The sequence below is a fragment of the Chaetodon auriga genome, chromosome 7 (assembly GCF_051107435.1).
Source record: "Chaetodon auriga isolate fChaAug3 chromosome 7, fChaAug3.hap1, whole genome shotgun sequence".
NCBI lineage: Eukaryota > Metazoa > Chordata > Actinopteri > Chaetodontiformes > Chaetodontidae > Chaetodon > Chaetodon auriga.
The window spans coordinates 18,880,980-18,906,206 of NC_135080.1; the positions used below are offsets into that span (position 1 = coordinate 18,880,980).

At 41.8% G+C, this 25,227-nt stretch overlaps 2 protein-coding genes across 4 annotated transcripts in view; one reads left to right on the forward strand and one right to left on the reverse strand.

Moving 5' to 3' along the window:
• The first annotated feature begins 255 nt into the window (after positions 1-255).
• LOC143323931 (beta-galactosidase-1-like protein 2) lies at positions 256-16,661 on the forward strand. Of its 2 annotated transcripts, XM_076736114.1 has the most exons (19): positions 256-683; positions 1,373-1,558; positions 1,814-1,882; positions 2,353-2,448; positions 3,361-3,469; positions 4,026-4,118; positions 4,231-4,312; positions 4,852-4,916; positions 5,255-5,339; positions 7,727-7,870; positions 8,528-8,608; positions 10,980-11,086; positions 12,708-12,854; positions 13,132-13,203; positions 13,368-13,446; positions 13,595-13,682; positions 15,192-15,306; positions 15,429-15,545; positions 16,228-16,661. In XM_076736114.1, the coding sequence occupies exons 1-19, from the start codon at positions 580-582 to the stop codon at positions 16,312-16,314; spliced, it is 1,926 nt and encodes a 641-aa protein (XP_076592229.1). In that variant the 5' UTR covers positions 256-579; the 3' UTR covers positions 16,315-16,661. The 2 variants fall into 2 exon arrangements, with proteins under 2 accessions (XP_076592229.1, XP_076592230.1); XM_076736115.1 differs by lacking the exons at positions 256-683; positions 1,373-1,558; positions 1,814-1,882 and adding an exon at positions 1,891-2,015.
• Positions 16,662-17,621: 960 nt separating this feature from the next.
• LOC143323932 (galactosylgalactosylxylosylprotein 3-beta-glucuronosyltransferase 1) overlaps positions 17,622-25,227 on the reverse strand; it is a 72,952-nt gene continuing 65,346 nt past the window's right edge. For both annotated transcript variants that reach the window (XM_076736117.1, XM_076736116.1), the window contains 3 exons: positions 23,983-24,279; positions 20,998-21,104; positions 17,622-20,684 (listed from right to left, as the gene is read on the reverse strand). In XM_076736117.1, the coding sequence (XP_076592232.1) occupies positions 21,018-21,104; positions 23,983-24,279 (384 nt within the window). In that variant the 3' untranslated portion in view covers positions 17,622-20,684; positions 20,998-21,017. The remainder of the gene's footprint in view (positions 20,685-20,997; positions 21,105-23,982; positions 24,280-25,227) is intronic.

The window sequence follows — 25,227 nt, forward strand, 5'->3', positions numbered from 1 at the left end:
TTCAATTTAGGAAATGCAATAGGAATAAAAAAAAAAAACCTTTTATATTCTCTGATTCATGACAGTCATAGGGGGGATTTCAAGAGGACATGTTTGGTAGTGATAATGCTCTTGTTGGAAGCAATGAGTCGTTTTCTTATGTACAATAATAATCCTAATAACAATAATGATGATAAGGGACGTTTTGACAGTTTGCATGTTCTGCGTTTTCTCCAGCATCGTTAACTGTGTGACGGTCCCTACAGCAGCACAGGCGGGTGTTTGTGTGTACTTTTGGATAACTAACGTTACCGCTAGCTCCCTCTGACACAAAACACTGATAATATTAGCGACTGCAAGAGGAAGCTACCTTTCATTTCTTACGTTTGAGTTAAATACCGGAAGTAACGTTATGAAAATCCTGGCGTTGTATGAATATAGGGTAGCTTAAGTTAATTGGCGCTATCATGTCATTTTTGACAGGTTTTGCGAAACAAGGTTAGCATACGTAGGTTAGCATAACGTTAACTTGTATAACAGGATTCATAAACACAAGAAACGGAACACGGTCGTGGACTTGAAGTCGTGTTGTTGTTGCCAATGGACAGATTGTCAATTCTTTGGCTCCGGCTGTCACTAAAGCAAAGATATTTTCTCCTGCTGTGTGTCGCTGTCGGGGCGATATTTGCTTATCGGTTAACAAGGTAAGAGAAACATTTCAGCAGCTCAGGTGAGCCTTAAAGAAGACATGAAAAAACAGTCGTCAACTTTTCATGTGAGTTATGCATGAAGAGAAATTATCCGCCCACTGCGTTTTGGTCCAACTTCTGCATGGCTCCTGACTTAAGCTGGCTGATCACTGCCTGTACTCAGGACTCAGCTCTACTCTAAAGAAACCAAAGTAGGTGCCTGTGAGCTGTCACCTGGCTCACCTGTTGGACTGTGGACATTGAACATCGCCACACGTAATAAGTTACCTGCCACTGTGTCGGACCTCAGTGTGTCCGGTTTCGAGGTGTGCGTCAAATGTAAGTGAATGCACATCATTTCTGCTGATCACAGTGAGCTGCTGTTGTATCATTATGCAGAGTTCTGTACAGGTGTAACAGGGTGACCCAGAGCATGCTCTTGGCATTAGGCCCAAGTTGTGCCTCTCCTGTTTGCTTTCAAATGCAGCGATAACACATGAAGGGCACACCTGTCACAAGAGCTACCTCTTACCACCCTGATTTCCATGAAAGCGATTACTGAACAGGTGTAACTGGCCTTAAATATTCATTCACAAGCTCGCTTCCCATTGTTGAAACATGTCTGAAATATATTCATGGCCTTTGATCCAGCTGCACTGCTTCAACAAGTTCGTTTTCAGTTGTGAACTGTATTTTTCCCGTAGGAATCACCCTGAAGTGAGAAGAATGAGCCGTGTGGAAGGTCTGAGGGCCAACTCGTCTCAGTTCACTCTGGAGAGAAAACCCTTCCGCATCCTGGGAGGCTCCATCCATTACTTCCGTGTCCCCAGAGCGTACTGGGAGGACCGTCTGCTGAAGATGAAGGCCTGTGGCCTCAATACTCTCACAACGTAGGTTGCAGCTCACAGCTGGTAAAATGTAATGTAAATCAAGGCACGAGAATGAACAGTGTCAGATAGATGTTTAGATGTTTTATGCAGAAGATCATATGTAGATCAAATAAAATCTAAACAAAGCAAAGTACACAAAAGAAAGAGGTCATTTTCATGAAGTGCTTTTGCAAGAAAACAGTAAAGACATAGTAGTTCCACTAAAATACTAAAAGCACGCACAAAAAAATCTGTTTTATTGCTTTCCTTTTTCAGGTATGTGCCGTGGAATCTGCACGAGCCTGAGCGAGGGGTTTTCAACTTTGAGGATCAGCTGGATTTAGAGTAAGGGACAATGAAGGAAAGACATTTTGAGACTCAGCTGGAGAGCAGGCGAACTCCTGCAGATGGCACTGTGGCATTACAGAAGGCCTCAGATTTCCACGGTCTTGAATAAGTTGATGCTGCGAATGAGGGTGTACGTTACTCTTAAGAAATTAATTAGTTGTTTGCTCAGTCGGCCAGTATCAGTGATTCTTAATTTATTGATTATGATGGAATGGATCCATCAGCTGTGTTGCCTGCAGTCTAGTGCTAGAAAAGAAAAACAAAAATGTGAAAATGAAAAAATAAAGGGAGTGAAATGTTTTAGAGTGAATGATATATCATTTGCAAGTGAGCATCTCCTTTATTTTGAATAGAGAATAATGATCTGTCCCTGCTGTAGATCTGCTGCAGTAAACATTTTAGCTGCACTGATGATAAATAGAGCCTGTTGACAGCACCTTCTTGCTCATTTTGTATCCTTCTCTTAGAGCTTACCTCCGCCTCGCAGCCAGCCTGGGCCTCTGGGTGATTCTGCGTCCGGGGCCGTACATCTGTGCTGAGTGGGATTTAGGGGGACTCCCCAGGTAAGAATCACAGAGCCACAATTAAGTGTTACGTTGGCAGATATTTTGGATCAGCCTCACAGCCATAGTAATATCGTAATGCATTATTTAAAAATAGCCAGTGGGGTGCTAAATTAATCCCTTAAATTGGCTTGGAAATTAATTGTTCAGTCAGGTAATCTGTTTGTTAGCTGTATCTTTGCTGCTGGCTAAATCCATTCAACTCCTGTAAATAACTCATAGTTTAATTATGTGAATTATTTCAAGTATGGTGTCTCTGTCATCTTTTTGGCCAGTTTCGCCACATGTGTTGCTAATAATTTGTTTTCCATTTTAGATTGGTCCATGACACAATTAGAGGTCATCATACATCATGTAAATTCAAGTCCTATCAAATTTTATTTATGTAGCCCAAAATCACAAATCACAAGTTGCCTCAAAGGGCTTTATGATCTGTACAGTGCAGGACGCCCTCCGTCCATACACCTTTTTAGTTAACCACTGACTGCCACTCAGATGAAAGGCAGTGATGATTTAGCAGAGTTTTGTTGAGGTATTAGTGAGAACAGTAATTAAATCTGACAGGCATATCTCCCTGAAAGGATGAATTCATTTAATTCTGTAATCAAAATAGATTTGAACAGATAATGGGGTGAATGTTGGAGGGAAAAAGACTAGAAGTAGTAGCTTTGCCCTCAGGGAATGTGAGGTTGAGGTAATATTTATTTGATAGTCATCAAAACAGAGTGTTTCTCGAGGGGCGCACTGACGCACGGCTTCCTCTGCACCACATTTTCTGACAGTCATGCTTATGTTGGTGCGATTATCTTCGATAGCTAAAAACCCGAAGAGGGTTTACAGCACAGCACTTTGAAGAACTTGATGCATGACTTTTGCGGACATTTTAAAGGCTTTGTTGTGATTTCTTTGCAGTTGGCTACTCCGGGATCCAAACATGAGACTGAGGACGACCTACCCAGGATTCACTGATGCAGTCAACTCCTTTTTTAATCAGCTCTTGAAAAGAGTAGTTCCACATCAGGTACATCACTAAAAGTAATTGAATTGATCTGCACACACTGTAAGATATTCTCCAAAAAATAAATGAGGCCAAATATTTAATGAAGTACGACTAAAATGAACGTACATGCTCAGAATAGGCAGATTTTTCCAATTTTCATATTTTGAGCTGTCGTGGTTAAATGTATAATAACCTATGTCAAGTAATCTTTTAAACGACCGTCAGCATGCGTGCAATTAAAAAAGTTTCCAAACCCAAAAAGATAGGATCCTTACATTTGCAATCTTTTATCCCTGCATGCAATATTTTTCTTACCACCTCCATAAAAACGGCAGTAACTAGCTGCTGTTGACCATGTGGTTGACCATTGCTGGCATTTCACCATACCCACCAAAATTGTTCAATTTGTGTCCTCGCAGCCATGTTTTCTTTTTATCATCTGCATGCCTCATTGAATAAGCTGTGATTTCCATTTCACAGAGTTTTTAAAATTCAGCTCTATTGACAGTAGGGATGGGTAAGAACTGGTGCCAAGATCTAATATGTGTCCTCTATTCATTGGCTAATTAATGCGCAGTACTCAAAGGGTGGCCCAGTTATCGCAGTTCAAGTGGAGAATGAATATGGCTCCTATGCCAAAGACAAAGAGTACATGCCTTTCATCAAGGAGGTAAGAAACAGCATTTTAAATTGATTTAAACTGTAATTGGTAGCTCATAGATGACAGTGCATAATAAAAGTAAAGTAAGTAATGAAAGTGCATCGTAACCCCCCCCCCCCAGGCGTTATTGTCAAGGGGTGTCACTGAGCTGCTGCTGACCTCAGACAATAAGGACGGACTAACGCTTGGAGGAGTGAAAGGAGGTATTGTCAGATAGGCCGCCAGACAAACAAGACTGCACACAGGCACATCCAAACAAATACACACACATATACAGTATGATGGTTGGTGTGTATGACAAGAGCTCTGCGCCCAGTGCCATGCAGCTGCACTTCAGAACCAAATTCTACACACAAAGGATTCTCTGTTGTGTCAGAAAGTTTTTCTTTTTGCTTGTACTTTTTCCTGATGTAAGAAAGTTGTATCTTTTTTTTTTTCCTTGACACACCTGCTGTTTACGTGCAGCTGCATTAATAACCATTGTTTTAAAGCCACAACAAGGCTGTTCTTCACTGAGATTTTTGCTTATGTGGAGGTTCAAGGTGCTATGTGGAACAACTGATGGTGCTTTCATGATTAAATTAATAAGAATAAGAGGGTTTAAGTACAATCTAATGAATAATTCCATAGAATACTTTGTAGCCAGCAAAGGACCTCTGCAGTAAAGTATGTTTAGTGTCGTGTTATTCTTCATCTTTGTTGTATGTGTTAACAGTATTATTCTACCCTTATTTCTCTGAAGCACTAGAAACCATCAACTTCCAGAAACTGAATCCAAATGACATCAAGTATCTGGATGGAATACAAGTGAGTATTATTTGTGTGCCACTGCCTTCATTGTTCATTATTATTTCATTTGGAGTCAGTCTTTACTAGTTTTCTGATCCAATCAATCATCAGACTTTACATTAAACAGACACATCATTAGCAGTCTTTCCAGGTGGATAGACTGGCCAGGTAAATCCATGTGGCAGTTTAGGGATATTTACTTACCTACCCTGAAAAGGATTAAAGAATATCTTTAATCTTGATACACAATTTGTTCAAGGTTTGTGCTAGTGCAATGAAAGAAACTGTATTGTTTAATTGAGCGTGTGTTGCTTTCCAAACCTGCTGTAACACTGGACCATTTTTCCTTCCACTAGCCTCAGAAGCCTAAGATGGTGATGGAGTACTGGTCTGGTTGGTTTGATCTCTGGGGGGAGCTTCATCATGTGTACACTGCTGAGGGTAAGACAGTCTTAAGATGGGTAGACAGGTTCTTTATAGAGAATTCTATAGGATCCCTGATAAGAGAAAGGCAGGTGTTCACATGACTGTAAGACAGGGTGTCTGCTGATGGATTCTTTGTTGAGGGTGAAGCAGTTTCTTTCTGTACAGAAGGTCGATAATACTGGCTAATTTGAGACTGGTGGTAAAACAGACAGTCTTGAGGGTAAGACAGAGTGCCAGTGCCTTAGGGTAAGAGAGGCTTAAGACAAACCTTTTTAGCTAAGAATAAGACAGCCTCCGTGCCAAAAGAAAGACAGGGTAAGGACAAACTCACTGCTATGGGGGTTGAGGGAGATAAATTCTCCAGACTGAATGTCAGACAGTCTGTCTAATGCTATGGTTCCTTTGACAAAGGCAGAAAGCCCGCTTGGTGCAGCTGGGATGTACAGCTTAGCATACGGTCATTTCTTCCTTGTTTTGTGGCTTTGTTTGAGATCTATATACTTTTCATGCATGGTAGGCTGTGAGCCAATTATCACCAACCAGAGTCCATGTGCTGTCCTCTTAACTTTGTCCCTTGGACATGTTGTGTTTGATGTTCAGAGGCCAGATTTCAAACACTTCCTTGTAGAGGGTTGTTCAAAGATGTGCTCCACTGATTCCGGCTGACTGTTCCGAAGGCAGGTGAAGGTGTTTGTCTTTGTAGGAGTCGCATTCATCTCGTGCTCGCATGTGTGCTGTAGCTGCATATATACACAAACATAATCTTGCCCTTGGCTGCATTAAATGGCGTTTCCATTGACGGGAACACACAGTGTCTTTGGGTTCTTCACAATGCATTCTATGCTGCAGTGCCTTATGAGGCACAGTGAAGTGTATAAAATAGAAGCTGTGTTGTTGCGCTGGAATAATACAAAAATGAAGCTTGATTTCAGAAAATACTTGAAACAAATTGATCTGCATCAAAAGCAGGCTGGAATATTCTTATTACATGTATTGAGAAAATGAGGGGGTGTGACTCAATTATAGACTAAAAAGCCTTCACTAGAAGGAGATTTTGCAGGGAACAAATACATCATAATTTAAAAGGTGGTCATTTGTATTTTTAAATATCGTACAAAAGTGCTAGCTTATTTTGTGTGATTAAGTCTTTCACGACATTCCACAGCTCACGCTGTGGGATGTCAAATTGCTCATTTCGCTCAACCAACACCCATAATCTAAACACATCTAATCTGCAAACATATAGAAAGAGAAAGGCATCATATATTTCCATTTGTGCTCAATAAACAATGGATTTTAAAAATTGTCAATGAATTCTCTGTTAATCCACATGTTGTTTTGGCCACATGTCGCAAACACATATTCCATAAGCTCTTTAGGTTGTCCTGGCTGTTGTCATTCAGACCTCAAAGCATCAAGGGTCCTCATGCAATATTCATGTAAAAGAGCCACCCGCTGTGCTCCACAGAATAAGCCACATACAGCCATATAACAGGGTCCACATGCTTCAGCCAGGAGGGTTATATCGTTTGTAGGATGTGCAGTTGTGACATACATGATAGCACCGCGATTTCCCAATCGTAAAGATTGATGGAAATCACTCACCCTGCTATCACCATCTTGAGTGCTCTCAGAAACCTCGGATTTCAAACACACAGTGCAGAGCCTCAAGCTTCCTTTTCCCCCTCTCTGTCATTCCCAGCAGCCAAAAAATGTTCTGAAAATGAAAAAGGGCTTCCTTATGTATCTTCTCTGCAGTGAGAAAAGGAGGGGGAAAAAAAAAGGTCCCTCACCACACGGAAAAGTGTCACAGCTATGAAATGAACGCTGGAATATTCAGAGGGGATTCATGTCCCTGACAGTTCACTGCTCTGCAGACTGCAACACACCCAGCAGCTGGTCACAGCTAGTACCGCCACCATGAAACCGACCGAGTCCGGCTCTGTCACTCACCCTGCTCCATTGTTATTCACTGAGGCTGATGCCCTTCATTCAAATCATTAAAGTCAGTTCAATTTGACTGTTAAAGTCCAATTTGAATACTTAATTACTTGCTCTGCTCGGTTTGCTGGAAAATATAGGTAGTTAATTTGCGCGGGGAGGTAGGCAATATTTTATGGGTGTGTGAGCATAGCCCCGTAATGAATTATAGTCACCTGTAATAGGATGTGTGGTAGAGGTCTGTCTATGTTTCAAATGCAGTCAAACTGAGGGCGATAGGATTATTGAAACAGTGGCTTTGGCTTGTTGAAGCTAAGTCTTGTTATTACTCGTGGGTGTTAATGTTTAGCTTTCCATTTGTCATTCTCTCATTTAATCACCTGGTTTATCAGAATAATTAAGCTAAAATGCAGACTTTCTGTATTAACTAGGATTTGTTTTGCTTGAACTTTCTCTGACAGACATGATGCCCGTGGTCACAGAGATCCTTAAACTGGACATGTCCATCAACCTCTACATGTTCCACGGAGGGACAAATTTTGGCTTCATGAATGGGGCCTTTGCTGTTGGAATACCAGCACCTAAACCAATGGTAACAAGCTATGGTACGTGTCGTGAATCAGTTTTTCACCTGCATTTTGTGACACTGGAACAAACAAAATTTCCTGTGAGTTACTACACAAAACTGCATTTTGATAGCCAGACCCATATTCACAATGACTTACACTTTTGCTGATTTTACCTTAAATTGTGAAAGCCTATGCGAATAGTATTAAAGCATGATTGGGCTACTTGAAATGTCCATAGATGGCGCTATCCCTACTCCTGAGCCTCTGACCTTCAGCTGCTTTGAAATTTGAATATGCAGTGCACACTAATGAATTCATTACCTAATAAAATGCATGGGAAATGTAAATTAAGATGCTACAATGGTTTTTATATCCTCCTCTAGGGTACGTAACATTGTAATGACCTTGTTCTTGAGAAAAGAGGAGAATTCAGAAAACTGCTCCTCTGTAGGGAAGACAGCCTCTGACCTTCAGCAGTCTTCATACCTGTGTTTACCCCTCTGAACACCCTTTACCTTTTTCCCTCAAACGGCTCCATTTTCTGTCAAGATAACCCAAAATGTGTCTCGGCCCACTGCTGTCTCAAAATGTTTGATAGGGGAGCATAGTGAAAGCATCTGCCACGGTAAGAGGCATCCCTGCCTCTCCCTCTGGCTCCTGAGCCCACTGTTCTGATAGCGCATTATCTTTCAGATTACGATGCTCCATTATCCGAGGCTGGGGATTACACCACCAAGTACCATCTTCTGAGGAATTTATTCAGCCTCTACCACAGTGAGTGTTGTGTGTTGTTGCCGAGACGGGCCCCACATCTTCTGTCTCTCTTTCTCTCTTTTCCCTTTCATCTCCCCACTTAAGTTAATTCTCCTTGTAGAACCTGCTCTCTGTTGGCTAAAGTAGGATAACTTTGCATATGATTACAAGCGTGGATTAGATATGGGTCCATGCATGTTTGCGTGCGTGTGTGTGACATTTCTGCCCAAGTCAAAGACCCTCAATTACCACCCACTGTGAAAATTACATACCAGGCCTTTCATTGTGTTTATTGCTTATGCAGTGTTCTCTATTTGTAAAACAAGGGTCTGTGGTTGGGGGCAGAAGTCTCAAGTGTTTTGTGGCCAGAGCTAGAAATGTAGCTTTTGGCAATCTGGGATTGAATCCAGCACAACAAAGTCATAATTTGCCCAGAGTTGTGGTGATTGAAGATAGTTTGAAAGGCTGCCTGTGCGTGATTCATCCTTATGTTTTGTAGTCTGCTGAACAATGAGCAGTGGCCTGGATATGAAAGTGAGTCTGAGAAGGCTTTGTGTTCTCCTCAGCAACCACAAACACATGACCTAATTCTTTAATTAGATCAGCTTGATAGTTCGTTATTGTTTGGTTGTCAAATCATGTACATTGTGTCAGTTACTCTTTTCCCTGTGTTGCTGTTTTGGCATAACTTGCCGTGGATTCAGGCTCATCTGTCAAAAGTCTGAACACTGATCTTTGACAACAGCGTGGACCACAAAGTAGACCTGTGACATGTATGCTCGGGGGTTTTCTTATGATCACAATGCTGTCAAAAACTCCAAGAATGCAGTGTGTATAATATTAAACCAATTTATACTATAGCATTCGTCTTCTGCCACATGTTGAAGTCAAATGTTAAGTCTGAGCAAATATGAAGTCTACCAGCATGTTTTTCATACCCAACGACATGTTGCCAGGGTCTCTTCTGCACAGGATTATATGGATAATTTGGGATAATATGGGCTTTGTTGTGGAAAAATTCCAAATCTGTGACATAGTTTCATAGCAATGCATTGTGTTCAATGCATTCTGATATTTGACAGATGACATACACGACCAAAGGCAATGGCTTGTAAGCTATGTGGAGACCCATTTAGGGGAAAGGTGTTGGCCATTATCCTCCAAGCTTTTCTTAAGTGATCCAGCTGTTGCCACTTGGTGATAAGGAAATGCTGTCAAGCCCTTTCCAGAGGGACCTCTGGTGTCTCTGCATGCTTTAACACCTTTTAAAGCAGTTCGAGGGCACGGGCAACCACTGTTAATTGTTGTAAAGAGGCTGTTTTGTAACATGGAGCACAAGCTGGATACTGCTGTGGAGGACATATGGCTCACCAAAGGAGCCTTAGATTCAGTTTCCAAGGGATGGGATTTTTTTCTGATGGGTACTGACTGATTCACGGGCTTTAGAATATGAAGAATGGGACAGTCTGTGGTGCTTTAACAGCTCAGAGGAAGATACTGTGGCTTTTTTGTGCATTTTAGTGAATTGTGTAGATGCAAATGTTTATGCCTTTGAAAGTTTTCAGAGATTTCTATGAAGATCAGAAATATCCATGTTTAATGCCCCTGACTGGATTTGCATATGCTAAAAAATAAATAGATTCATGTGTGTTCTTGAGTTTTCTTTAATTGGACATATGTAGATATGCGGGCTACGTATACAACACTGATTCTAAAAATGTTGGGACACTGTGTAAAATGTACATAGGAACAGAACGCAATCATTTGCAAATGAAGTGTGTTTTACGAAGTGTTCCTGAGCTCATGTAGTAATATCCTTTATCCAATCATGTGTTCACAAAGCATTCCACAACCCTCCCAGTCTTTTGTTGCTGCTGTCCCAGCTTGTTTGAAACATGTTGCTGCATCAAACTCAGAATAAGTATGTATTTACAAAAATCCATGACGCTGTTGAGATAAAGCATTAAATATATTGCCTTTGCACTGTTGCCAATTGAGTATACATCAGAAAGGATTAGCAAGTTATCTCATTCTGTTTTAGTTATGTTTACACAGCGTCCCAGCGTTAGAGAATCGGGTGTAGCATTTTGCTGTTGTAGCTGCTGGTGATGGAGCTGGTTTTAATCTCTTTATATACAGCAGAGAAGGAGTGTCATGGTGCCCAAGCTGAGGTAAAACATTAAACAAATTGTCTTTGTACTGTTGTCAATTGAGTATATGTCAAAAAGGATTTCCAAATTATCTCATTCTTTGTTATTTCTGTACAGTATTACACAGCATTTTTTGGAATCAGGGTTACATATCATGTTGGAACAATTCTGAACTTCCCTTGAATGAATTGATATACAGACAAACCTGCAACCCACACTCATTTTTCCTCCTTGTTTTTCAGCCCAGCCTCTCCCTGAACTGCCTTCTCTTCAGGAGAGGAGAGCACACCAGCCTGTTGTCATCCAGCAGCACCTGTCTCTGTGGGACAGTCTGCATTTCACTGACAAGGTAAGCTACTGACGCACAACATTTCTGCCAAAATTCAAGGCACAAAAATAATAAACATCATCTGTGCTCAAAACAGAGATGAGTAATACACAAAAGCCAATCGAACAAACGGAAAGAAAATCTGCTGCTATGTGAATGAACAGCCTCATCGTCTGTGTGTGTCTTAAAAATGTTTCCTCCTCCCCTCCTTGAAGAGCCCGTCCCAGCCTTGGAACTGGTGTGTTTACAGTACCCACAGTTATAGTGGCACAAGCTCCTTCTTATCCTGTCTACTCTACTTGTTTATCATGCAGTCAATCAACATTAGCAGGTGATGGAAACAGCCCCAGCATTACACAGATAATCACCTGTGCTTTTGAACCTGTTGGCACCAGTTGTTTCGTCAAATTTAGCTTTGATATTTTCTGCTTGATGCAAGATCTATCAGTGCTTCAGCTTGCCATACACCCACGTGATTACCTCAAACAAAGCTTCATTGCGACTCCTCTGTATCTCCATTGCGTTGACCGGGTTTTGAATAGTATGCTCTGATAAAACATTTCCATATGTAACCAACAAAATCCTCTGCACATCTTCCAGGATGTGATTTGGTCAAATGATAAGAAATTAAAAGTAGACATAAACCAAACCCACCACAGAATCATTTTTTTTTTGTGAAAAAAAATGTGGGCGCTTGCAGCCATTGTCCATCCCTTGCTTGATTTCCTGTTCCTATTGAGAAAGTCTGAGAAGGGAAGTAAATGAGTAAATGAGCAGTTCCTCCTCCATGAATGAGCAACTTCTGATGACGTGCCCCTGAGCAAGACATTGTCTCCTAACTGCACTAGTGGCCTGCTCAGGGACCAGCAGTAATCAACTGTGTGCAGCTCTTTGACTGTAAAGCAGGTTCTTGTGGAATTACAATATAAACGCAGCAGAAAGGAGTTGGTTAAGAAAACCTGTTTGGAGGGTGGCATCACGTCTGTTCGCTTTCATGTCCACCAGTCTAGTTTAGCAATTTACACCGTGCTCTTCAGAGGCATTTATATTCCAACCAGATGTAGCACGTCTGGCGGTTGCTTACAACATTAATTATTCACTCCACATCGCCATAATTTGCTTCCCTCTGAGACGACAATTACTTTGCCCCTGACCAGCCACACGGCCTTGTTTAAAAAGAGCGTTTTCTCTTCAGTGGCTTCAGACTGACTGAGTGGGATGTGCAAGTTTGATATTGTATCTGTGTGTTTGGAAGTAGGTGTTTAATCGTGTCATAGAAGGAAGTGTTTATTGTCTTGTGAAGAGGGCATAATGCACCTCCCAAGGGTGTGCGAAAGATTGCTGCTGAATAGAAGAATTGCTCTGAATGCCAGACAGGAAAGCTTCATTAGGCTTGATAAATCATCACTTTGGGTGAACCCATCTTGCAAGTGGGAGATTGTGCAGCAGGAATCATAAGATCTCATCTGCATTGAGAGTGCTTTTGTGATTGTGAGTGTTTTCACTTTAAATAAAGCAAACATAAACAGGAAAAAAAAGTCCCAAAAATGCGTGTTTCTGCAGCAAGTGAACACATGTTTTTAAAGGTACAATGTACGAGCAACAAACCATATGTCTGTCTTAAACTCTTGTCATTTTTCAGCCTGTGAAGTCAGTGAGGCCTGTGAACATGGAGAATCTCCCTGTCAACAATAATAATGGTCAGTCTTACGGCTACACGCTGTATGAGACCACCATCACCAGCGGAGGATCCCTCAACTCGAAGAAGAACATCAGAGACAGAGCACTGGTAAAGACAGGAAGACAGACGCCAATGTAAAGCGCCGGCAGTCACACACTTACACTTTTCTCTGCGAGAACATAGAGAAAGCCGTTATCTGCCTGTTAGGAATCACAGCACCGCTCAGTGAACTTGTGGAATACAATTAGCAAGCTCCGTCTGCAACCAGCTGCTCTGGTATTAAAGTCAAGCAGTTTTAGGAGCATTGAAAGTGAAAGACTGAACGTAATGTGAAGACCAAGACATTTATGCTTTTCAAAATATTTCCATTTCTTTCCCCCCCCAGGTTTTTGTGGACAAACATTTTGTTGGCGTCCTGGATTATAACACGCAGGAACTTGCTCTCCCTGATGGCAAGGTACCGCACGCGTGGGACAAATTTCAATTATTAACTCGAACCTCAGACCGGCCTCGATGAGTCGCTAACACCAGGCCAGCTGAAATGAATTTTTGACTCCTTTGTTCTGTGAATACGGCTGTATGTCAGTACTGCCTCATGTTTAATGTATTTTTCCACTGAAGGGAAAAAGAACTCTAAGTTTATTGGTGGAGAACTGTGGAAGAGTGAATTATGGGAAAACTCTGGATGCGCAGCGCAAAGGTACAAATTGTTTGAGAAAGTGATGACTTTGTAGGTGCTCAGTCAGTCTTGTCGAATGATCTCTTTCACTAGAGACCTTGAAAGAAACTAATTAACAGTGTCTTAAGATCCATAAGCAAACTTAAAGCAGCTTTGACTCACCTTTCAGGTCTTGTTGGAGATATCGAGTTAAACAAGCACGTCCTCCGAGACTTCATTATTCATAGTCTGGGTATGAAGCCAGGCTTTGTAAACAGGTTTGTGTCTTTCAATTACAATCCAGTTTCCTTCCATGTTTGTGTTTCTCTGTCATTACACCTGCCTGCTCCTGGTTCAATCCAACTGATTATCTCTCTGCTTAACACAATTACAGTGGGAACATGATGGCAAAATGCAGAAATGAAAAGAACCCTCCAGTTCAGCGTCACTTGTTAGACATTTAAAATTAAAAGCAGTGCAGTAGGTAGATTTTACGGCTGCAGTCATTTAAGATCTTCACCGTTAACAGTGTTTAAGAGGCTCAACGTGACGCAGAACCTTTTGCCTTTTTGTCACAAGGATTGAAACGGGCAGATCAGTCTGGTTTTTCCTTTTTCCTAATCAAAGCTGACAGCACAAGGTGCTCGTAATATGAGGTGGAACACACATGGAACTGGGTGGTTCAAATACAATTAATTGTAAATTGAATTTGACTTAGTGCCATGTGTCTGACAGCTGAAGATTTTTAAGCAGTAAATATGTCATTTCCAGGGGCTCAAACAACCAGAACGCACAAATGTGTCTCAAACTGACAAGCACATAATGTAGACCGACAGAAAAATATAAAATGGTCTGAGGGATTAACATCGAGCCAGGTTTAGATTTGTCGGTTGCGAAATGCCCTTTGCGAACACAGTTGAGGACCCTCTGAATGTGACACCAATCCCATAATAGTCATTAGGTCTGGTAGTTTCTCTTCTGCAGCCAAGCATTATGAGGTCTCAGTTTGGAGGACCCAGCGAACGCCAAGGTGTAAATTTTCCTCCTGTTGCTTCCATATTAGAAGACCGTAATGCCTTCCTGCGCATTGCTAATCACATGCACGCTTAGTGTCATGGTGACCACGTGGAAGTCAGACATCTTCCTCATCCCCTCCCAATCGCAAAATCTTTGTTGACACTCATAATTTCAAGGTTTTTTTCCCCACTGATTACACTCTTTACACAACTCATTTGTTGTACAGATAATCAGTCAATAGGACTAGCTGAGCATCTAGTTTGTTTAGAGGTTTATATTTGGATTTAATTTGCTATCTAGATATATTTTCCAGCCATTTTTAGGTTTTCTCTTCATTAGCTGAAAAATTGGAATTTCCTTTGCCTCAGCACCATTCTGAAAATGTCATTGCCTGAAGGACAGTAAAAATGCAGAACTGAGGAATGAAGTTTGGCCTTATCATGGCAACCTTTTGCATTTACTTAGAGGCAAAACAAAAATGGTGATTGGGAATATTTCCCCTGGCATGCATGTGCAAACTTTCACTTAGCATTTACTGTAGACATATTCTGTAAATTCCTGTGAAGTGATTCACTATAGACTGCAGACAGGCCAGCTACAAGTCAAGACCGGAGAATATTTTAATAAAAATAGCAGCAGAAAGCATCTAAAAAGTACGCTGCAGATCTGATATTTGTGCTTTCATGCCGTGAAATATGCAGTATTGTGAAATGTTTTAATTTTTAAGGATTTGAGCAAAATGAAAAGTGCATTGTATTGTCCTTTTACAGACTTGAGAGTTCAAGCCACTGGACGTCTATGCGTCAGCGGCCCTCCTTCCCTGGTTTTTTCCAGGCCAGACTCTATGTGAACACTTCTCCTAAAGACACCTTTATCAAACTCCCTGTGAGTAGGACAGCTGGTACTACAGCATTTTGACAAAGTCTCATAGTGTTTTGAGTATATGAGGATGTTGACTGTTGTCTGGGTTGTTGTGCTGAATCTGCCTGTCATGGTGGTGTTCACAGGGCTGGGGCAAAGGCGTAGTGTTTGTCAACGGCAAGAATCTGGGACGCTACTGGTCCATCGGTCCTCAGCAAACTCTCTATGTCCCAGGCCCCTGGCTCCACAGGGGGGACAACCAGGTGCAGCACTTCCGTCTCATCTCCATGTGCTCCTTTTTATACATTTGTGTGACATTAGAGCTAAATTTGTATTGTTTATCTCTGTGTCAACACGCCACCAGAGTCATTTATTTTGACATGTATGAAGCTGTGCGATTAGTTTACACTGCATCTCTGCACAACCTTGACACGCTGAATGCACCGTGTATTGTTTGGACATATTGTATGACTTGAAAATGAGCAAAATTGGAGTCGTTCGTTATAAACGTAATTAAAAACAGAATTGGCAAGCCTGCTGGAAAATTGCTTGATCTTATAACTTTTAACTGTAATTATGTCTTTCCCAAAATTCAAAACAAAATTGCATCATGGCAGCCAGTTGAAATTAATTACAGAGGGTAAGTTCATCGTAAATAAAGTAGAACTGTTTGTGGTGTTACGTTTCATAAGATAAAGCACCGGTAGTTTCACACATCACATCGCGTCTAAGAGATCATTTCCGCGTGTATTTAGTGCTGTCCACTTGTGATCCAATCGCCCAAGACACATTTTAAAACCGTGTGTGAACAAGTTATCTGTGTTTCTCCTCCTTGCCTTTCCCAACTTTTCTTTCCTGTGGGTGCGCATACGCTGACGTTCAGCCACCCACTCTGCCTGTCCTTTCATGACCTCAGCTAAGCTGGGATTTTCTGCTTTATTACAGGTCATAGTGTTTGAAGAGCAGGAAACAGATGGTAAGATTCAGTTCACCAGCAGCCCTGACTATGGCATGTCTGTTGATGTCCAGTGAGGACAGGAGGTGAGAGGGGAGTGTAGATGAGGAGAGGAGGATGATGGGAGAGCAGCTGGGGAGGACGTGACTGAGGCTTTCTCAGTGAGCTTCGTCTACGTGGGCGCCATCGCCTTGCCACAACAAGCAGCGCTCAAAGTTCACGCGCGTCAGCGAACATGACATTTCGTGTCCTGTCAGAACACACAGCAGTGATCCGGACTGGCTTTTCATTCAGTGGATGTATACATGACGTTAATTTGAATCCTTTTCATTCATTTGCTTAACAATGACATTAACCTGCAATCAGAAACTGCCTGGATGACTGGAGCTTGATCAGACATTTAATAAAGTCTTATAAAATCTCTTCCTCTCTCAGACTTCATTTATAGAATCCAGGACGTGTAGAAACGGCTGTGAATAAAGGCTGGTTTGACCTCTGTGTCAGTAGCCAAGGAAGCTCATGAACCGCTTTAGTTATCCTGCACCCTTGACAGAACTCTGCCTGCTCTTCACATTGAACTTCTTTGTGATATGCTGTGAGCTCCTGTGAAGAAGTCAAGACCGCTAGCTGCACCGTCCCAATGAGTTTCTTCAAAGATTGATTCCACAGTGAACCTCTGCGGTCACATGTGAAGAAGAAGCGGTGGGTTTTAACCAAATGGCATTGTATAGGTAATCTATAAACGTAGTTACTTAGCTGATGTGGTAAAAGGTATTTTGTCAGATGCTGTGGAGATTTACAGATCACTGAATTCAAATGGTTTTCATGTCATAGAGCAGGTCTTAGCTAATATGAAATTTTGCTACATAGCTAACTGAACAACCAGACATTAGGGAGTTAACATTGAAAAGCAAATAAATGATTAAATTAAAAGCATAAAAGATGCAGTGGAGCGTGTTCAATACATGTGACCTGACACTTGATGAAAAGCTGTTTTATAATGAACTGATTTCAATGACTCCAAATAAATGACAAAACTTTAAGCAGATAATGACTAAATTCTGTTAGTTAGGTTCACATAATGGGACTCATTTCATACTGCATGGATACTAACTGAACCACATTTCTCCATGCAGCTGTGCATATATAAACTTGGTATTGATTATATGAATTGCTGTAGAAACCCAATGTGTTAAAGTCTTATAAAACCGCTGCTCAATTCAAGAAAATATCAAGGACTTTGGTGAGTATTGAAATATTTCTCACATTTTATGTAGCAGTGAGACACACACTGTGTACAACTGTAGCATGACGCCAACATCAATATGACAGAGTACAACACACAGTAAAGACGTCCAGTGTACAGACACAGTACTCCAGCACGGGTTCTTCTCAGTTATTTATTTCTCTTGATTCAACTAACATCTTTCTCTGAGACAGAACTGCTGTGGCAAATAAACAACCTTAAGAGTCACATGCATTAAATGCGAATCACATGAGGCTGGAAGATGACAGTGTAGATAAGGAAAAGGTAGGACTTGTGTGTAAAGTGTATTGTGCCTTAGAGAAGCCCTCAGAGGGTAATGCTCATTCACTGACATTAAATATTGAATAAGCTGTACTGCTTAGGTTGATGTATAGGTAGGTTGGTTCTAGTAGACTAATTCTTTGTGAGTATTGCTTAATATGTCATCTGTCAGAGAATTTTCACATCAGATGTCGGACAAAGTTGTACCGACATCGCTTTCAAGGTGAAGCCCTTTCGGTTGTTCTGCTGCTTCAGGACACACCACAAATGATACACAACATACTCAATTTCAGGAAAACTCGTCAGCACAGAATGAAAACAAGTGACGCTGCTCTGTAAAGGATCGTGTTCAGATTAAGTCTTTAACACACTGGCATTTCTCCCTTTTGGACACCAGCTCTTCATTTGTTTCATGTGCATTAAAAGCGGATAATGACCACTCAAGGAGACTAAACAGCAATGCTATAAAGACAATGGTTTGTGTGTATGTGCGTGTGTGTGTGTGTGTGTGTGTGTGTGTTTGCCTGTTGGTAGCACGAAATTCTTACTGATCTATATGATAATCCATGTGTACAGAATACTGTATGTGAGCATGCCTTTTTCAGAAAGCAGTTGGTGAATACAGATTTCAGGGCAAACACTGCTGTGATCCAGTTGTACATTCACGCTCGAAATAAATAGATAAATAAATATATTAAATTTGACTTTTAATAAATAATGGGAGGCAATAGAACAAATCCAAAAAAATAGCGCGTGATCTCCATGGGCGATCCCTGTGCATTGTCATATCATGCAGTCAATGAAAACAGCCAGCTTGATGAGAGATACAACACAGCCATTGTCTGAATGTGCATCTTATCATATTTCAAGTGAAATATGTAATAACACACTTTCTCTGGCTGATGAGCTGGAGAGGCTGTAACGCTGTTGTAAGTTTTCATACTGCAGCAGTGTATTTTGGGTTGTGTGTGTGTGTGTGTGTGTGTGTTGAAGAGGGGGTGCGCGGAGATAATCTGGCAACAGTACAGAGGCTCAGTGTTTGAATTATCTCCAGCTAGTTCTGCTGGGCAATGTTAGATAAGAACCACCACTGTGTATTGCACTAGACGGATGATTTATCAAGTCGAGGAGAGATTCTATTATATGAGGTGTAGAATAACTTTGTTACAGTGTTCGGCTGTACAGCGCCATCGCTACTGATGTGTATCGTTAGAGGTGCTGCGACTCAGTTAATGATACTAATAGAGAAGAGGAGCCATGGCATCAGTCCACAGTACTGAAAATGTCAAAGTTGCAACCCAATGGTTCGCAAAAATAAGGTTTCTTTTTGTTGTGCTTTTCTTCAAACTGCTGTCATTTCATCTCATTTCATAAGCGGACGCCAAAGTTGTTTCCAAAAAAAACAAAAATATTTGGGACCATGCATAAATGATTCAGCTATTATCTACTGTTCTTCACGGTGAGTTGTGTTAAAAGCTGACAGATACAGCCTGAGCATCCATCTAAATGCACCTTTTGGGGACTTCGGCCTCCTATTATACTTTTCAGTCGAGAAAAACCAAATTCTTGGATTTCGATGCTCTTTCATCCTTCTCTTTTTTCCTTTTTTTTTTTTTGTACTTGCATCCAGCTGACCTTTGTTAACCGGTGGCTCGCGTACGCATGAGCGTGCATAGACAAGGGGAAATATTAACTCACTAAAATGACACTTTATGTGAAAGCTTACATGGCAACTAGGTCAGCAATTTGTGAGCGTACCATGAAGCTGGTTTGAGGTTGTGGTCTATGCGTTCTGTGGTGGAAGTTTCTATTACCAAATGAAGCTGGTGATGTGCTATTACTCTTTCCATGTGTTGAACCTGTGCCTTGCCGTGTGTCATTGTGAGGAATTCACCAGGGGGGGGAAGAAGAGGCTGTTTTTAACTTACAAATACAGTAATTACAATGCTTTTGTCAAAATTTGTCCTCTGATTGTTCTCATGTAGAATTACTATTTACACATGTTACCATGGAGGAACATCATATGTGTATTTTATTAAGGGTTTTTTTTTTTTTTTTTTTTTTTTTTTCTTTTTTAAGTGCTAAGAAGAGGAGTGTTAGGACTTTGAAGTTTACATGTGTGTTGCAGCTCCCAAGGCCCACAAGGGAGGCATTTCCAACAGCAATCTCTCTTCAAGTGTACGGGGTGGCTTCAATGCATGGAGTTATAATGAACAACGATAACGCAAGTGTAAATGTCGGTAAGAGTCAGTAGAATTGAACTCGCCGGTCAAGTGCCTGTGAAACACCCAAACCAATTGAATTAAATTAAAGCAAAAGCAAAGATTTCATAGTTATCAAAAGAACATTCCCTCCGTTGCTCTGTTTGCTCAAAGGAAAATTCACACGAGACAGATTTTGTCCTTGGAGTCGTGTTTTTATCCAGGCTGATGATGTTGGCCGTGTCCTTATATCCAAGAGGCATTTCCCTTCTGTGCCGAGTGAAGATCCAGACAATATGTGTGTGTGTGTTTTCTTTCTTCTCTTCTTGAGCTGAAGGATGTTCTTGAACCTGCTTGTTTGGTTGAGTCCGCTGGCTGTATGCTTTTCATATTGTGCTGTCTCTTTGTTGTTCGGGTTGTCCTCAGCGGGCCGTGGAGGCGCAGGTCACATCTGTCCACACCGACCCTTCCAGGCATCCTTCACGTCGTCTGCACTGTACTAGACCTGACAAACAACTGCCGCCTCTTACTAATCTGTGCTTTAATATGATACATTTGTACTGCTTTCGTCCATTTTTTAAAAATGTCAGATTCAGTCAAGAGGATTAAATCACCTTTCAAAGGCCCCCAATTTCCTCTTTTTCTGATCATTAAGACATGTTGCGCTGGTTGCACTTATCGAGAAACTGCCATTTTCTTCCTCCGCAGCTCCAATCACCTGCAATGGAAAGGATTAAGATATGCTGAGAAAGAGCACTAAGCCTTAATTGAAGTTAATTGAACCTGTTTATTTCATTGGTGACATTTAATAACGGGCAACAGCTGCTATAATTGTTCCTTAAAAATCGCATTAGAAAAATCAATGTACAATGAATTAGGAAATATTAAGAGCAGCTGCTCTTTTTGTAGTCTAACTGAAAGCAGGTGGAAATGATCATTTCCCCTGCTGAAGGAAATGTGTTGATGGAGAAATGATGGTTCAGGTCTGTAATAGGAGGTAGTTCAGGATGTCTGAATTACTATGTATTTACCATGGCCTGAGGGGAAATGGTCAAATCTCCACATTGGGGTCTGTGAATCCCTTTTTCCCCTCGTTTACCAGGACAGGCTTCTCCGTTCTTGTGTGCCAAACAAGTATCTGGTAGGAAAAACACAAACAACAGCGACATTAGTAACACGCTGTTCCCGTAATGCACTCATTCAGTCCTGCTCTCCCTTTCAGCTCCCACTCTGCCTCATGTTCTTCTAAACAGCCGATTCCCGCTGTACCCCTAACAGGACGTGTCTGTGTGTAAAGAGCTACTTGAGTGTGAACCCTGCATTAGCAGGGAGTGAAGAGGGGCCTCCCAAGTGTGTTATTTTACAAATATGATTCAATCCTCTCAGCTTGGCCTGTGTGAAGTCCTCTCCTGACCAGAGGAAAATGGCTATCTTCAAATGAGAGCTGACCCCTAATCTTTCGGTACAGTATATACGAGGTTTTTGCCTCAGCAGCAGCAGCAGCAGCAGCAGCAGCAGCAGCAGCAGCAGCAGCAGCAGCAGCAGCAGCAGCAGCAGCAGCAGCAGCACTAGCACTACAGTTCCTTGCACAGTTCTTCTGGATGTGCTATTGTGCTACCGTGCCTGGGCCCATTTGGCCCCAGAGACTGGACAAACATCCAAGAGACGGATGGCAAGGCGAACGGGGGAGGGGGGGGAGTGTCGAACTCATTTTCCCCGCTCTCCTGTGTTGGAACCTTCCTTCCTTTCATCTCGCCGTGGCGGCAGGCATGAATTATGTATAGGGCGTGTTTGAGATGTGCCAGGAGCCCACTCCCACTTTGCTCAGGTGTAGAGGGAGGTTAATAGTCACGCTCGCATCTGAAGTGGTGGATTATAAGGAAGCGAGATGCCCACGCACGACTTTCCATTTTTTTCTTCCTCCTTCCCTCTGCCCTTCTGTCCATCCCTGCACTCATCTGTAATCAGTGTGACGTCCCTACCTCAACCCCCCAGTTCAATTCCGCTCTCTCAGCCGTTCCCCGAATCCCTGCTTTTCATTTACCCCCTCTGAATGGCTGAGGGAGAGCAGTAGAAAAAGCTCTCTCCCTTCCTTTCCCCTCTCTCTGTCTCTCTCTCTCTCTTTGTGTGTGTGTGTGTGCGCGGGGGGGTGATTGCGGTGTGGATACTGGCTAGCTAAAGGCCTCTGGCTGACTCCTCTTCGCCCAGAGAGAGGCTTAGTGATGTGACCCCGACCAAGGGCCAAAAGAAGAAATGGTGGAGTTGGCGCGGTGAAGAACGCTGCTGCTGCTGCTGCTGCCGCTTCCCTCAAGCCTCTTTCTCAAATGTGCGTGTGCGTGTGGGCAGTGCAGAAATACAATCAATGATATCCAACTTCTCAGCAACAAATTTACACTCATTTACATTCTGACCATTAGAAAATCATGTTTTCATGGAATCTTTGCGAAGACATACAGAGGTTTCTCTGTTATAAGAACACAGCGGAGGATGAGTAAAACTGTGGCCTCATGAGTGAATTTAATCAAGTACATTTAATTCTATTTACATCTGGTACCAACGTGATCTGGATGACAAACAATTCAATCTTGCCTTTTATTGAGATCTGGTTTCTGTCCTCTGGAGCAAACTTGAGCATGAGTAATCTGAGGTGAAGGTCAAGTCAGCCTCAGCCTGCATTAAGAACTCACAGAGGTATGGGAGTTGTAGAGTTAGCGGAAACTTTGGAAACTTGCTACCACAATTTTTTTAATCATTCGTCCCCTCTTGTAGATTTGGCGAATGTAACACATTAAGTTACTCCTTCCTTTGTATTAAAAGTATTGTGTCAGTTTGTCCCGGTGTGTAGGCGACTCTGTGACTGGATAAATTATATGCCTTGTTAACAGCGGATCAGCGGCACAGATGAGTGCAACACACACCATCGCACTCAGTTATTTCTCTCCGTATATTATTCATTTCCGCCCGGCTTTCATTTTTCACGCGTTTCTGTTGAATAACACATCTTTTGGCACTTTCATGGCACAGAATAGACGTATAATCAGTAATTAGATGTCTGTCTCTTTCAGACTTCTCTCTGACTTGCTCTCTAAATATGAACAACTTTTATTTAATGTTGCTAAAAACAAATATCTGTGTTAGTTTGTGTACGGATGCCAGCATGTTGTATGGATTACGTTCACACCTACCTAAGATCTGAACACAATATGAGCCAGACTACCTCCACATGTGGTCAGGCAGATGCATTAACATTCGTTTCTTCTCTTCATTTAAAGGAATAGTTTGACAATTCAAGAAATGCAATCCAGTTTCTTCCCTCTGAATCTGAATTATTGGTAAAATATATTTTACCCCGATGGTTTAAATCATGGGTTATTTTCTCTTAAAACACATATAAGTTTATGAAGTACTATGTTAGACTGAAACAGTTGTTTGCATGATGTAGTTGGGGCTCATGTTTCCTTTTTTAATTGTCTGAATAACTATTTCTAGTTCCTTGAATTCCCGAATTCTGTTTTTTTTTTTCTTCTTTCCTGCCCCCAATAATCATATTATGACCCCCTCAGATTTATCTTTTTACCCTTCAGAGGAACCTGACCCCTCGTTTGGCACCATGACACTACTTCCCTACTGTGTATAAAGAGATTAAAACCAACTAGAACAGTAAAATGCTGCAACCTGATTCCCAACAAGTGGGGATGCTGTGTAAAACTGTGATAACTTTTTTTTTTTTTACATTTACTCAGTCAAAAACACTACAAGGACAATTTATTTAATGTTCTACCTCATCAGCTTCATTGATTTTTGAATCAATGAATTTTGAATTTCGAATGCAGGACTTCAACCTCTAGCAGAGTACTTTTGGCACTTTTACTTAAGTAAAGGATCTGAAAACAGCGGGTTTGATTTCCTCCAAACTAAGTTTTACCATCCTCACAAACAGTTAAGCAAATCACTTAACTACTAACAGCTCAAGTCAAGCTGTTTGACAGCAGTAAACACTCAAAAAAGGAACTTGCCTTAGTGCAATTGGCTGCTTTAGGCTCCAGGTCATTGAGTGTGACAAGTTCCCGCAGCAAACTACTCTCTTGGTAGCCTCCCTTCACCCCGCGAAGCTTAAAATACGCCTGTGGCTTGAAGAGGATGAGCCTCAGGTTGATGGCAAAGCCAGCCATGTCGATGGCAAAGGGCCGGTGGGGGTCGAACACCGTCTTCCACCCGTAGACCTTTCCAGCCGCATTGACCTTGGGGGACTCGTACCGCAAGCCACCCACGAAGGCCACAGGCCACACTGAAACTTTCCGAGTCGATCTCATCTGGCGAGAGGAGAGTCAGGCAGAGAAGTGGAGGTGGGGAAAGAGAGCAAATTAGTCATCTGAAAAAGTGTACATGACAGTGAGACACAGAATTTGAGCATCAGCTGCCAGCATTACAGCGGAGCACGGGCGGAGGGGTTTTCGAGCTGCTGCTATTACTCATCGTGAAAGACGGTGAATATTGACCGAGCCATCGTGCCGTGTGCAGCTGACACATTGTTAGATGAAAGCAGGTCACACACATTGTTCAACAGCTGCCCTACGATGAGATAATTAGACACAACTATCTTTAAAGAGAGTTAAAGCGGAGAGAGCCAAGAGGCTTTGAAGGAGCCAACCCATTAGAGCAAGTGGCTCTTCTCGCTGGTTGGCTGAGGAGATTCTTTAAGGTAGAGCACCACCATCCTCTTTTTTTTTTTTTTTTTTGTAAGTCCTTTAATCTTGCAGCATCAAACAATCTTGCTGCCCTTTTCTTTGTCTGCCTCTCAGTGAGGCTTTGCCATTTGGGCAGGAGCTGCTGCATTCATAAAAGGTATGTTTTTACAATGAGGGAAGAGGAAGGTTTGGAAACAGCAGTCATTTAATCAAACTGACTGGAGCAGAAATAATGATGCGGGGGCCTCTCAGTACAGTGCAGTGTCTAGTACATGTGTATATACAACACATGCAGATACATTAGAGTGCTTGCATGCATATAAGAGCATGTTTGTAAAAAAAAAAAAATGTGTATTCGTCAAAGCCTGTATTGTGTGTATATGTTAAACATGTGTTCTGATGATATGATGGGCTGCTGTGCGGTCAGTTCAGGGGATCAGTGAGTAGCATGGTGTAAACAGCATGAGGCGAGCTGGGAGCTTATGGGAATCTGTGGATTTGAGCTTTAGGGACAACTACTGTGTCAAGCACCCAGATAACATTTGACAGGATGTTCGCTCTCAATGAGCTCTG